This window comes from Schistocerca cancellata, chromosome 8 (assembly GCF_023864275.1).
Source record: "Schistocerca cancellata isolate TAMUIC-IGC-003103 chromosome 8, iqSchCanc2.1, whole genome shotgun sequence".
Lineage (NCBI taxonomy): Eukaryota > Metazoa > Arthropoda > Insecta > Orthoptera > Acrididae > Schistocerca > Schistocerca cancellata.
In genome coordinates, this window is record NC_064633.1 from 82,988,418 (window position 1) to 83,003,293 (window position 14,876).

At 47.9% G+C, this 14,876-nt stretch overlaps 1 protein-coding gene across 1 annotated transcript in view; it reads right to left on the minus strand.

The window, feature by feature from the left end:
* The window catches only part of LOC126095010 (myrosinase 1-like), a 128,756-nt gene extending 117,404 nt beyond the window's left edge, over window positions 1–11,352 (minus strand). The window contains exon 1 of the mRNA XM_049909668.1: window positions 11,214–11,352. Coding sequence (XP_049765625.1) covers window positions 11,214–11,352 — 139 coding nt within the window. The remainder of the gene's footprint in view (window positions 1–11,213) is intronic.
* Window positions 11,353–14,876: the final 3,524 nt, after the last annotated feature.

Below are 14,876 nucleotides of genomic sequence, written 5' to 3' on the forward strand. Positions count from 1 at the left end.
TTCAAGAGTCAAAACTTCCAAAACGTAACGGAAGAGTCATAACATGTGGTACTTGTGTAGATGTGTAGACCAAATAGGAGGTAGGTACGTCTGGAGGTCCCTTTCTTACCCCTCGGTATTCGAAACGGGCGTTACAGACGGCACAGACACAAACCTGAATGCAGCGAACGGACACGTCGATGACCGGACGGACAGTATAATTGTGTGGAAAAAAGTATATCAGGCATGAGAGTGATTTGAACACGGATCTTCCACTTTGCGGTCCAATAACGTAACCACGCAGCTCTTTCAAATCACTCGACGCTGCACATCTTGAGCTTCACTGCTTCTATTTTACTTATTTTTGCCACCGTTCAGTGCAACTTCTTCCTGTCTTCACGTAAGTTTTTGACGTGCTTTCCACTGGGAAAGCTTGTGGAGCACTACGACAAATGCGTAAATCTCAATGGCAATTACGTAACAGAATAGCTAGGATATCAAAATACGTTACGAAATAAGTCTTATTTCGTTGCCTTGAAAGGCAACCGCTTCGAAGCGAGCGTTTTTCGTACGTCGCGGAACCGCACGCTGCGTAAGTCAGTCGTTGATTCACGGGAAGTCAATAACGAGTCGTCTTCGTCCTCGAGATCGACATTTAGCCAAACGAGGGGAAGTACAGGAATCTGTTACTGCGAGGCCAAAGCTCTGACTGGACCCAGCCGCTCAGACTGCCATGCGCACTTCGTTCCGCCAGTTCCCTCTGAGGCCTGCTATTTGAAACACGGAGGAACTCTCGCCCCGTCCTTCGCCATGTAGCAGCAGTACCCAGACGCCTGCCTCGTGTATTTGCTGCAGACGCACTCCACAGGGAGCCTCTGGCGTGCTGGTGAGACTGCAGCAAGCAGCCAGCACTGCAGCTGCATTCTTACGACTCAGAAACGTGATCATATTGAAGTTAGGTAAAAGCGTGTCCTTTTCTTGTTATCTTTCCCCGTGGGCTTGCCGTGAAATTTTTTCTTTGTTCTCGTTTTCAGTTGCTACGGGAAATGAGGTGGTTGCCATCCGATTCTGTATCATGCATCTGTAAACTGAGGTTCTCTCGCTCACGAGTCTGTTTCTAAGGAATTTGTAAACTCACTTTTTTTGAAAAATTCTATGGTATGATTTTCGGAAGGGAAGTTAAATATTCTGACTTGATATTCGTTCACAGCCAGAATAGCTAACTTGAACATTTCATCCGCTTTTATATTGAACTGGTTTCTCATGCATTTGATCTTCGAGAGTTTATTAGATTACGCCTCATCGTTGACCTATCAATTCTACCAATTGTATTTTGCTTCCATGTTTCAGTGCTTAACATTGGTTTCATGCGAAACGTGTTGCAAATACACTCCTGGAAATTGAAATAAGAACACCGTGAATTCATTGTCCCAGGAAGGGGAAACTTTATTGACACATTCCTGGGGTCAGATACATCACATGATCACACTGACAGAACCACAGGCACATAGACACAGGCAACAGAGCATGCACAATGTCGGCACTAGTACAGTGTATATCCACCTTTCGCAGCAATGCAGGCTGCTATTCTCCCATGGAGACGAACGTAGAGATGCTGGATGTAGTCCTGTGGAACGGCTTGCCATGCCATTTCCACCTGGCGCCTCAGTTGGACCAGCGTTCGTGCTGGACGTGCAGACCGCGTGAGACGGCGCTTCATCCAGTCCCAAACATGCTCAATGGGGGACAGATCCGGAGATCTTGCTGGCCAGGGTAGTTGACTTACACCTTCTAGAGCACGTTGGGTGGCACGGGATACATGCGGACGTGCATTGTCCTGTTGGAACAGCAAGTTCCCTTGCCGGTCTAGGAATGGTAGAACGATGGGTTAGATGACGGTTTGGATGTACCGTGCACTATTCAGTGTCCCCTCGACGATCACCAGTGGTGTACGGCCAGTGTAGGAGATCGCTCCCCACACCATGATGCCAGGTGTTGGCCCTGTGTGCCTCGGTCGTATGCAGTCCTGATTGTGGCGCTCACCTGCAGGGCGCCAAACACGCATAAGACTATCATTGGCACCAAGGCAGAAGCGACTCTCATCGCTGAAGACGACACGTCTCCATTCGTCCCTCCATTCACGCCTGTCGCGACACCACTGGAGGCGGGCTGCACGATGTTGGGGCGTGAGCGGAAGACGGCCTAACGGTGTGCGGGACCGTAGCCCAGCTTCATGGAGACGGTTGCGAATGGTCCTCGCCGATACCCCAGGAGCAACAGTGTCCCTAATTTGCTGGGAAGTGGCGGTGCGGTCCCTTACGGCACTGCGTAGGATCCTACGGTCTTGGCGTGCATTCGTGCGTCGCTGCGGTCCGGTCCCAGGTCGACGGGCACGTGCACCTTCCGCCGACCACTGGCGACAACATCGATGTACTGTGGAGACCTCACGCCCTACGTGTTGAGCAATTCGGCGGTACGTCCACCCGGCCTCCCGCATGCCCACTATACGCCCTCGCTCAAAGTCCGTCAACTGCACATACGGTTCACGTCCACGCTGTCGCGGCATGCTACCAGTGTTAAAGACTGCGATGGAGCTCCGTATGCCACGGCAAACTGGCTGACACTGACGGCGGCGGTGCACAAATGCTGCGCAGCTAGCGCCATTCGACGGCCAACACCGCGGTTCCTGGTGTGTCCGCTGTGCCGTGCGTGTGATCATTGCTTGTACAGCCCTCTCGCAGTGTCCGGAGCAAGTATGGTGGGTCTGACACACCGGTGTCAATGTGTTCTTTTTTCCATTTCCAGGAGTGTACATACGTTGCAGCCGGCCGGTGTGGCCGTGCGGTTCTAGGCGCATCAGTCTGGAACCGCGTAGCCGCTACGGTCGCAGGTTGGAATCCTGCCTCCGGCATGGATGTGTGTGATGTCCTTAGGTTTAAGTAGTTCTAAGTTCGAGGGGACTGATGACCACAGATGTTAAGTCCCATAGTGCTCAGAGCTATTTGAACCATACGTTGCATTTTGCTCACAGACCACATAGCACATGCGTCCCACGCTTGCATTTATTTTTCGAAAGAAATTTCAGAAATAAAGATTAAGCTGACAGTGCTGCAAATCTTTGAGATACGGTAGCGGAGACGACGTCATTTTTCATCATCTCTTTCACCACCCAAGCTCTATTTTATTGATATTACTTTATGTAGGTAGTAGGCGACAAAACAGTTGTCCTTGCACAAATCGGGTCTATTAAGGCACGATTTCTTATACCTCGAGGTTGCATAGTAAGTTCAGGTTTAATATTCAGTTGTGTTAATTCCGACTAATTTCGGCTCCCCCCTTTTTCTCATTGTCCTTTGCGTAAGCTTTGCATGTTTTATTGCTCCGAAGTTCGAGCACGTTATTAATGGACCGTGTTCAGTGTCAGCACCCACGGTCTAGGGGCAAAAAACACATCACGATGCCGGCACGGTAGCTCACCGCATTCGATCAGAGGGTTGGCTGCTCTCCGTAATAAAACAAATAAGAGCAGTATTCAACAATCAACTTGAACAGGTCTCATGTGACGTCCGCCCGTACCAAATGCCAAGAACAATAACGATCAAAATCAAAACATGGATGCAGTGATAAGAGTGTTGTTGTTGTGGTCATCAGTCCAGAGACGGGTTTGAGGCAGCTCTCCATGCTACTCTATCCTGTGCAAGCTTCTTCATCTCCCAGAACCTACTGCAACCTACATACTTCTGAATCTGTTTAGTGTATTCATCTTTTGGTCTCCCTGTACGATTTCTACCCTCCACACTGTGAGTGTGGGGTTGATCTGAGATTCTGTTACTCTACACAACGGATTAATCTGAGATGTACCCTTTACCCTGTGGCTCCTGCAAGATGCAATTTCCACCCCCACACTATTACAGAAGTCAGACGCTCCTAACGTTGTAAAGAGCAATGAATATCTTCTGGAGTCGTCCGCTGTAAGGAAATGACACAAAAATTCACAAAATTTCTTACGTAACTAGTGGGATACTTGGGTACTGGAGTAGTGCTAGTTAGTGGAAGAAAAACATGAAACTAACGAAAGTTATTATTTATTTTGCAAAAATTATGAGAAATCACAATGGCACTTTTAGTTATGAATTGAACAAGTTATATCCTGGTTCTTTTTGGAATGTGAAGTTTCCTCTCAAGGATAGGATTCGCTAATGAAATTTCTATACAAAGTTTAACATTGTTATTGACTTGGCAGAATGGCTGCGAGGCGCACCTACTCAACTTGAATAATTATCCTTTAGAATATTGCTAGGTACGGTCGAGGCTGTCGCATGCGAAATGAAGTGTACTATTCTGAAGGAAATACGGGGCTCGCAAGAGCTGTAGCACACAATACCATAAGCTGCGATGATTGCTGTCTGTGCCGCTGGCTGCTGACAAATAAGATAACTCTCGTTCTATCTGGATTGACCTTCGCCAATCAAACTCTCTCTATGCCTTGGTGAAGGATTCCTATTCACCCCTAGTCTAACTATTGGCGTGGTACACTGGTCAGATAACCAGTCTATCGCGATGCCACTCAAAAATTCGCTCACAGGCGTTTAACTATAACTCTGTCCGTTCACACCGCACAATAAGCGTGTCGGCCAACACAGTGAACAATGCTTAATCGCAAGGACTCAATTAGAGAGTCGCACTTCGATTCGCTCTCGACAGAGGTGCTCTCCCAGTGAAGTACTGAGGAGAGACTTGTTCCTCACTCCAAGAACGACAATGAAACGGCGCCTCTCCACGCTACACGTGAAGGGGTATATCTTTCGGTCTCTTCCATTACTCCTTCAGCTCAAGGTGTCAGAAATATCGTCTGCCAATCAGCATTGCTCTTCTAAAACGGGAGAATGACGTTTCGTTTAAGGCGACCAATCCAGAAATCTGTAGTATCCGCGTTTGGCGTATGCTGTCTCCCTGTGAAAATCTCTGAAACTGCGTGCTATGTGTAAAGAATTTGTAGGCTGGCCGCTCCCACACAATGTAGCGGAATTTGCCTTTAAGCCGAACACGGGGTCGTTCCTCCTTTCCCTCGGGCGAACGCTGTCCGCTCCACAGGCGGCCACTGACCGACGTAGATGGGTTGGGAGCGGCCTCCTGGCGTGTGGTTGCCTCTGTCGAACTAAAAGCTCCTGTGACCGTCGTGTCTGGAATGTATGTGTGTACGCCAGCCTCGAGTATTTCAACCTCGGTGCGCACTTGCGATTTATTAGTTATTTGCATATCGTTTACATGAATTCATACAACATTGATTTTATCTTGAGTGCGGAATCTTGATGTGCAGAATTTGATTGTGAGGGCGGAATATGTAAGCAATGAAGGTCAGGAGACCACGACGCCTTACAATACTACCCTCCAATACTAAATTGGCGATTCCTTGATGCCTCAGAATATGCCCTACCAACCAGTCCCTCCTTCTAGTCAAGTTGTGCCACAAATTTCTCTTCTCTGCAATTCTATTTAATACCTCCTCATTAGTTATGTGATCTACCCATCTAATCTTAAGCATTCTTCTGTAGCACCACATTTCGAAAGCTTCTATTCTCTTCCTGTCCGAACTATTTATCGTCCACGTTTCACTTCCATACATGGCTACACTCCACACAAATATTTTCAGAAACGACTTCCTGACACTTAAATCTATATTCGATGTTAACAAATATCTCTTCTTCAGAAACGCTTTCCTTGCCATTGCCAATCTACATTTTATATCCTCTCTACTTCGACCATCAGTTACTTTGCTGCCCAAATAGCAAAACTCATTTACTATTTTAAGCGTCTCATTTCCTAATCTAATTCCCTCAGCATCACCCGACTTAATTCGACTACATTCCATTATCCTCGTTTTGCTTTTGTTGATGTTCATCTTATATCCTCCTTTCAATACACTATCCATTCCGTTGAGCTGTTCTTCCAAGTCCTTTGCTGTCTCTGACAGAGTTACAATGTCATCGGCGAACCTCAAAGTTTTTATTTCTTCTCCATGTATTTTAATACCTACTCCGAATTTTTCTTTTGTTTCCTTTACTGCTTGCTCTATATACAGATTGAATAACATCGGGGATAGGCTACAACCCTGTCTCACTCCCTTCCCAACCACTGCTTCCCTTTCATGCCACTCGACTCTTATAACTGCTATCTGGTTTCTGTACAAATTGTAAATAGGTTTTCGCTCCCTGTATTTTACCCCTGCCACCTTCAGAATTTGAAAGAGTGTATTCCAGTCAACATCGTCAAAGCTTTCTCTAAGTCTTCAAAGTCTAGAAATGTAGGTTTGCCTAGCTTTAATCTACACTCCTGGAAATGGAAAAAAGAACACATTGACACCGGTGTGTCAGACCCACCATACTTGCTCCGGACACTGCGAGAGGGCTGTACAAGCAATGATCACACGCACGGCACAGCGGACACACCAGGAACCGCGGTGTTGGCCGTCGAATGGCGCTAGCTGCGCAGCATTTGTGCACCGCCGCCGTCAGTGTCTGCCAGTTTGCGTGGCATACGGAGCTCCATCGCAGTCTTTAACACTGGTAGCATGCCGCGACAGCGTGGACGTGAACCGTATGTGCAGTTGACGGACTTTGAGCGAGGGCGTATAGTGGGCATGCGGAAGGCCGGGTGGACGTACCGCCGAATTGCTCAACACGTGGGGCGTGAGGTCTCCACAGTACATCGATGTTGTCGCCAGTGGTCGGCGGAAGGTGCACGTGCCCGTCGACCTGGGACCGGACCGCAGCGACGCACGGATGCACGCCAAGACCGTAGGATCCTACGCAGTGCCGCAGGGGACCGCACCGCCACTTCCCAGCAAATTAGGGACACTGTTGCTCCTGGGGTATCGGCGAGGGCCATTCGCAACCGTCTCCATGAAGCTGGGCTACGGTCCCGCACACCGTTAGGCCGTCTTCCGCTCACGCCCCAACATCGTGCAGCCCGCCTCCAGTGGTGTCGCGACAGGCGTGAATGGAGGGGCGAATGGAGGCGTGTCGTCTTCAGCGATGAGAGTCGCTTCTGCCTTGGTGCCAATGATGGTCGTATGCGTGTTTGGCGCCGTGCAGGTGAGCGCCACAATCAGGACTGCATACGACCGAGGCACACAGGGCCAACACCCGGCATCATGGTGTGGGGAGCGATCTCCTACACTGGCCGTACACCACTGGTGATCGTCGAGGGGACACTGAATAGTGCACGGTACATCCAAACCGTCATCGAACCCATCGTTCTACCATTCCTAGACCGGCAAGGGAACTTGCTGTTCCAACAGGACAATGCACGTCCGCATGTATCCCGTGCCACCCAACGTGCTCTAGAAGGTGTAAGTCAACTACCCTGGCCAGCAAGATCTCCGGATCTGTCCCCCATTGAGCATGTTTGGGACTGGATGAAGCGTCGTCTCACGCGGTCTGCACGTCCAGCACGAACGCTGGTCCAACTGAGGCGCCAGGTGGAAATGGCATGGCAAGCCGTTCCACAGGACTACATCCAGCATCTCTACGATCGTCTCCATGGGAGAATAGCAGCCTGCATTGCTGCGAAAGGTGGATATACACTGTACTAGTGCCGACATTGTGCATGCTCTGTTGCCTGTGTCTATGTGCCTGTGGTTCTGTCAGTGTGATCATGTGATGTATCTGACCCCAGGAATGTGTCAATAAAGTTTCCCCTTCCTGGGACAATGAATTCACGGTGTTCTTATTTCAATTTCCAGGAGTGTATTTTCGAAGGTAAGGGGGGTAGAGTCGTCAATTAACAGTCAAAACGGCCTCGATCCGACGTTCTAAAGCCGCCATTGCTTCAATCTTGAATAGAAATCACCAGTAATGGTGCCATAAGAAGTCAGCCTCATTCAGCCAACGGCCTTGTCAAAGAAGGAGGAGGAGCAGACAGAGATTCAGGGCACTCTCTTGTCCTAGGGGTGGGAAACTGCCCATAAACCACATCATATACTGACGAATCGATTCCACAGACCGAACGTGAGGAGAGGGGCTAGTGTAACTGGTTAATACAAACCATAAATAAATGCACGGAAGTATGTTTTTTAACACAAACCTACGTCTTTTTTAATGGAACCCCGTTAGTTTTGTTTGCACATCTGAACATATAAACAAATATGTAATCAGTGCCGTTTGTTGCATTGTAAAAATTTAATTACATCCGGAGATATTGTAACCTAAAGTTTACGCTTGAGTACCCCTCCTCCGCTGTTCGATCATGTGTGTCGGAGAGCATCGAATTACGTAGGGATCCAAAGGGAACGGTGATGGACCTTAGGTGCAGAAGAGACTGGAACAGCACATTACGTCCACATGCTAACACCTTTTTATTGGTCTTTTTCACTGACGCACATGTACATTACCATGAGGGGTGAGGTACACGTACACACGTTGTTTCCGTTTTCAATTACGGAGTGAAATAGAGTGTGTCCCAACATGTCAGGCCAATAGATGTTTAATGTGGTGGCCATCATTTCCTGCACACAATTGTAATCTCTGGCTTAATGAATGTCGTACACGCCGCAGTACACCTGGTGTAGTGTCGCCGCAGGCTGCCACAATACGTTGTTTCATATCCTCTGGGGTTGTAGGCACATCACGGTACACATTCTCCTTTAACGTACCCCACAGAACGAAGATGTAATTAACATTTTACAATGCAACAAACGGCACTGATTACGTATTTGTTTATACACTCCTGGAAATGGAAAAAAGAACACATTGACACCGGTGTGTCAGACCCACTATACTTGCTCCGGACACTGCGAGAGGGCTGTACAAGCAATGATCACACGCACGGCACAGCGTACACACCAGGAACCGCGGTGTTGGCCGTCGAATGGCGCTAGCTGCGCAGCATTTGTGCACCGCCGCCGTCAGTGTCAGCCAGTTTGCCGTGGCATACGGAGCTCCATCGCAGTCTTTAACACTGGTAGCATGCCGCGACAGCGTGGACGTGAACCGTATGTGCAGTTGACGGACTTTGAGCGAGGGCGTACAGTGGGCATGCGGGAGGGACACTGTTGCTCCTGGGGTATCGGCGAGGACCATTCGCAACCGTCTCCATGAAGCTGGGCTACGGTCCCGCACACCGTTAGGCCGTCTTCCGCTCACGCCCCAACATCGTGCAGCCCGCCTCCAGTGGTGTCGCGGCAGGCGTGAATGGAGGGACGAATGGAGACGTGTCGTCTTCAGCGATGAGAGTCGCTTCTGCCTTGATGCCAATGATGGTCGTATGCGTGTTTGGCGCCGTCCAGGTGAGCGCCACAATCAGGACTGCATACGACCGAGGCACACAGGGCCAACACCCGGCATCATGGTGTGGGGAGCGATGTCCTACACTGACTGTACACCACTGGTGATCGTCGAGGGGACACTGAATAGTGCACTGTACATCCAAACCGTCATCGAACCCATCGTTCTACCATTCCTAGACCGGCAAGGGAACTTGCTGTTCCAACAGGACAATGCACGTCCGCATGTATCCCGTGCCACCCAACGTGCTCTAGAAGGTGTAAGTCAACTACCCTGGCCAGCAAGATCTCCGGATCTGTCCCCCATTGAGCATGTTTGGGACTGGATGAAGCGTCGTCTCACGCGGTCTGCACGTCCAGCCCGAACGCTGGTGCAACTGAGGCGCCAGGTGGAAATGGCATGGCAAGCCGTTCCACAGGACTACATCCAGCATCTTTACGATCGTCTCCATGGGAGAATAGCAGCCTGCATTGCTGCGAAAGGTGGATATACACTGTACTAGTGCCGACATTGTGCATGCTCTGTTGCCTGTGTCTATGTGCCTGTGGTTCTGTCAGTGTGATCATGTGATGTATCTGACCCCAGGAATGTGTCAATAAAGTTTCCCCTTCCTGGAACAATGAATTCACGGTGTTCTTATTTCAATTTCCAGGAGTGTATATAGAAGAATGGGAAAGAAAATTGAGGATCTCTTAAGTGACGATCAGTTCGCTTTAGGAAGGGTAAAGGCACCGGTGAGGCAGTTTTCACATTGCGGTTGATAATGGAAGCAAGACTAAGGAAAAATAGAGACACGTTCATAGGATTTTTCGACCTGGAAAAAGCGTTCGACAATGTCAAATGGTGCATGATGTTTGAAAATCTGAAGAAATAGGGTTAAGCTGTAGGAAAAGACGAGTAATATACGAAGTGCTCGCATTAAAATCGGTGTAAGGCAGAGATGTAGTCTTTCGCTCCTAGTGTTCAATCTACACATCAAAGAACGTATGACAGAAATAAAAAAAGAAGATTCAATACTGGAATTAAAAGTCAAGGGGGAAGGTGATGAATGACGAGAATCGCTAATGACATTGCTATCCTGAATGAAAGTAAAGAAGAATTAGAGGATCTGCTGAATGGAATGAACAGTCTAATGAGTACAGAACATGGACTGACGGTAAAGTGAGTAATGAGAAATTTAACATCAGGGTTGGTGATCACGAAGTAGACGAAGTTAAGGTATAGTGCTTCCTAGGCAGCAAGATAACCAGTGACGAACGGAGCAAGGAGGACATCAAAAGCAGACTAGCTCAAGCAAAACGGGCATTCCTGGCCAAAAGTTGTCTACTAGTATCAAACACGAGTACTGTGGGAAAATCGGAAAAGAAGAGAATCGAAGCATCTGAGATGTAGTACTACATAAGGATGTAGAAAATTAGGTGGACTGATAGGATAACGAATGAGGAAGTTCTCCGCAGAATCGGCGAGGAAAGGAATATACGGAAAACAATGGCAAGAAGCACGGACAGATGGTAGAACATCTGTTAAGACATCAGGGGTTAACTTCCATGATACTAGAGGGAGCTGTAAAGGAAATGACTGTAGAGGAAAACGGAGATTCGAATACATCCAGCAAATAATTGAGGACGTAGTTGCAAGTGCTACTCTGAAATGAAGAGTTTGGCACAGGAGAGGAATTCGCGACGGGCCGCATCAAGCTAGAAGACTGACGATGAAAAAAAAAAAGAAAGAAAGAAAAGTGTCTAGGGGTATATTTCAGGGGATAAACCGTGTTCATAATCTTGTGTGAACATCCAGGTATAGTTTTGAAAGGAGTGGCAAGTTTCAATCCTGAACAAAAATGTATGGACAAATGAAAATATCTTACTTTTAGAATGTCCCTCGCATTATGCCTCTAGTATGCTACAGGTCTGGAATAAACATAGCTTGTGTTACGCGTTGCCGACTCACCGTCCTCATTCCAGGCGCCTTCTACCTGATAGGCAGACGTGGAGGCACCCAGGAAGAAACCGTCCGGGAATCTGTAAGTGGCGGACTGTGCCCAACCAGTGGCCAGCACTGCCGGCAGGACGATCACCAGTGTCCACATTGCTTCTCGTTTCTGACTGTGTGAGACTTATGAACAAGTTTATATACCTGACCTGTGATTTGTTTCGATAAACACGTTACAGAAACAACATTTCACGTAACGTTATCTGTTTGTGTCGAATATTCTTAAGTGTGCACACATTAAAAACGCGATTACGTATAATTACCTAAAGACTCCCGCAACACACAAGTGGTTGTTATCAGTATTGACGGCGTATACTTGCAGAACGTTCTTCACATGCAGGTGAGGAAGTAACGGTCGGTTCTGAGGGGCACAGATTGTTACTGTCTCTGTTGATAACATACGCTACTAGCCATTAAAATTGCTACACCAAGAAGAAATGCAGATGATAAACTGGTATTCATTGGACAAATATATTATACTAGAACTTATATGTGATTACATTTTCACACAATTTGGGTGCATACATCTTGAGAAATCAGTACCCAGAACAACCACCTCTGGCCGTAATAACGGCATTGGGCATTGAGTCAAACAGAGCTTGGATGGCGTGTACAGGTACAGCTGCCCGTGCAGCTTCAATACGATACCACAGTTCATCAAGAGTAGTGACTGGCGTATTGTGACGAGCCAGTTGCTCGGCCACCATTGACCAGACGTTTTCAATTGGTGAGAGATCTGGAGAATGTGCTGGCCAGGGCAGCAGTCGAACATTTTCTGTATCCAGAAAGGCCCGTACAGGACCTGCAACATGCGTTCGTGCATTATCCTGCTGAAATGCGAACAAGATGTGACCGAGACGTGTAACCAATGGCACCCCATACCATCACGCCGGGTGATACGCCAGTATGGCGATGACGAATACACGCTTTCAATGTGCGTTCGCCGCGATGTCGCCAAACACTGATGCGACCATTATGATGTAAACAGAACCTGGATTCATCCGAAAAACTGACGTTTTGCCATTCGTACACCCATGTTCGTCGTTGAGTACACCATCGCAGGCGCTCCTGTCTGTGATGCAGTGTCAAGGGTAACCGCAGCCATGGTCTCCGAGCTGATAGTTCTGCTGCTGCAAACGTCGTCGAACTGTTCGTCCAGATGGTTGTTGTCTTGCAAACGTCCCCATCTGTTGACTCAGGAATCGAGACGTGGGTGCACGATCCGTTACAGTCATGTGGATAAGATGTCTGTCATCTCGACTGCCAGTGATACGAGGCCGTTGGGATCCAGGACGGCGTTCCATATTACCCTCCTGAACCCAACGATTCCATATTCTACTAACAGTCATTGGATCTCGACCAACTCGAGCAGCAATGTCGCGATAGGATAAACCGCAATCACGATAAGCTACAATCCGACCTTTATAAAAGTCGGAAACGTGATAGTAAGCATTTCTCCTCCTTACACGAGGCATCACAACAACGTTTCACTAGGCAACGCCGGTCAACTGCTGTTTGTGTATGAGAAATTTGTTGGAAACTTTCCTCATTTCAGCACGTTGTAGGTGTTGCCACCGGCGCCAACCTTGTGTGAATGCTCTGAAAAGCTAATTATTTGCATATCACAGCATCTTCTTCCTGTCGGTTAAATTCCGCGTCTGTAGATCGTCGTCTTCGTGGTGTAGCAATTTTAATGGCCAGTAGTGTATTTTCCGGTCATGGATGTTAACGTTCTATGACGAGCACTCATATAAATTGCGGAGCAGTATTCAATATACCTATGTGACACAGGAGCTGGAGTTTCACGGTCTCTTGAGCAGTGCCGCATCCTCATGACGCCGAATGGCAGGGGATGACACGGCAGCCGGTCGACATTCCTTCGGACTTCAAGCGCTGGGCGTGGAGCTCGTGTCCTTTTGTATGCTGACTTACACCGCCCGTCCAAAAAGTTCCGAGACTGATTTCAATACTGGCATGTAAGTGCCATCAGCGCAGTGAGTACAGTGGCAGGTTTAACTGACGACAGTAAACAACACACGTGTATTCGACCCGTCAGTTGTGAGCAGGCTGTGTGAAGTAGTGGACTTGCGGCTGAAGTGTGGCAACGTTGTTGTGTTACAAATTGCAATGTAGCAACGAACGCAACATCTGTAAATCAAAATTTCAAAAGGTTCTTAAGAATGTTCTGAAGAAGAGAAAAGTATGTGCAAAGTCCGTCTCGCACATGTAGATTCTATAGTAATGTTCAGAAAAAACGTAACACGCTTAACAACTAGAGATAGGACATTCATATTCACAGTACATGTAAATTAATATGTTCTGCAGAAATGATTAGCATTTGAACCATATCGGGCCGTAGGTTAAAGATGAACATCGATACTGCGGCGCTACACCACCTATCGATAAAATGTGCCTGCGGCTCTCGCTGTCGCTATAAACCGAAGGTAAAGGGTCAGTCTGACTTGAGCAGACGTGCAGGATGCCTGATATACGTATGCGCGAACCGTACAGTGAGTTTGAAGGAGGACGCATTATTGACGTGAGAGAATGTGATGCATCAATCCAGCAAACTGCTCCTAGCGTGGGACGTACATTTCAGCAGTGCCCTCCCCCCAATCTCATCCTAATGTGTAACACTTCGTACACTATCAAGGGTGACAGTCCGTCGCCGTTTATTACGGCATGGGTTACATGCGCGTCGCACATTTCTCCACCTACCTTTGACGAATGTGCAGAAACATGCTAGACCGGAATGGGACAGGTATGGAATCAGATAGGGTTTTCGGACGAATCCAGCTTCTGTTTGTTTGAAAATGACGCCCGCATTTTGGTTTACCGCAGACAGGGAGAGTGGCATCACAGTGACTGCATTCGCAAAAGAGATGCAGCGCCAACTCAAGGACTTGTGGTGTGGGGTGCTATTGGGTATAAGCACAAATCACAGTTGATGCGTGTCCGTGGCCATGCGACCAGTGTGACCTACGTGCATGACACACTGCTGCCCTTTCTGCACAACACTCCAGACGTCGTTTTCCAGCAAGACAACGCACAACCACACGTTGCTGCCTTCTTGGTGTCACAGGATGTCAGTGTTTGACCCGAACCGCCGGATCACAAGACTTGTCGCCGATCGAAAATGTGTGGTATATGGTGAAATGACAGTTGCAGCACTGTGACCCAATGCCAGCCAGCACATATGAACTTTGGAACCAGGTGAATGCACTATGGAAGCCATTTGCGCCTTATACACGTCGATTCCATCATGCATGGAACATTTATCGGTGGCCACGGGGAGCTTTTGCCCACGAGAGAATTGGAGACATGCTGAACGGAGATGACTGAAATAATAATCATTTCTGCAGGACATACTAATGTACATGTCCTATGTATTATGAACGTCCTACCTCTATTCTGTTTTTTCTGAACATGAGTGTACATCTTGAAATAAGTTACGGTAATTTCATACGCCAGAGGCTATATAACCAGTGCTGCAGCAATCTGGTGCGCTAACCGATCAGAGGGATTTACCCTCTGCTATTATTTTCTGTTCGATATCCGACATGAAACGAATTTTCTCATAACCTATTCCTGATTTAATTACATCATCGGAACATCTCTTTC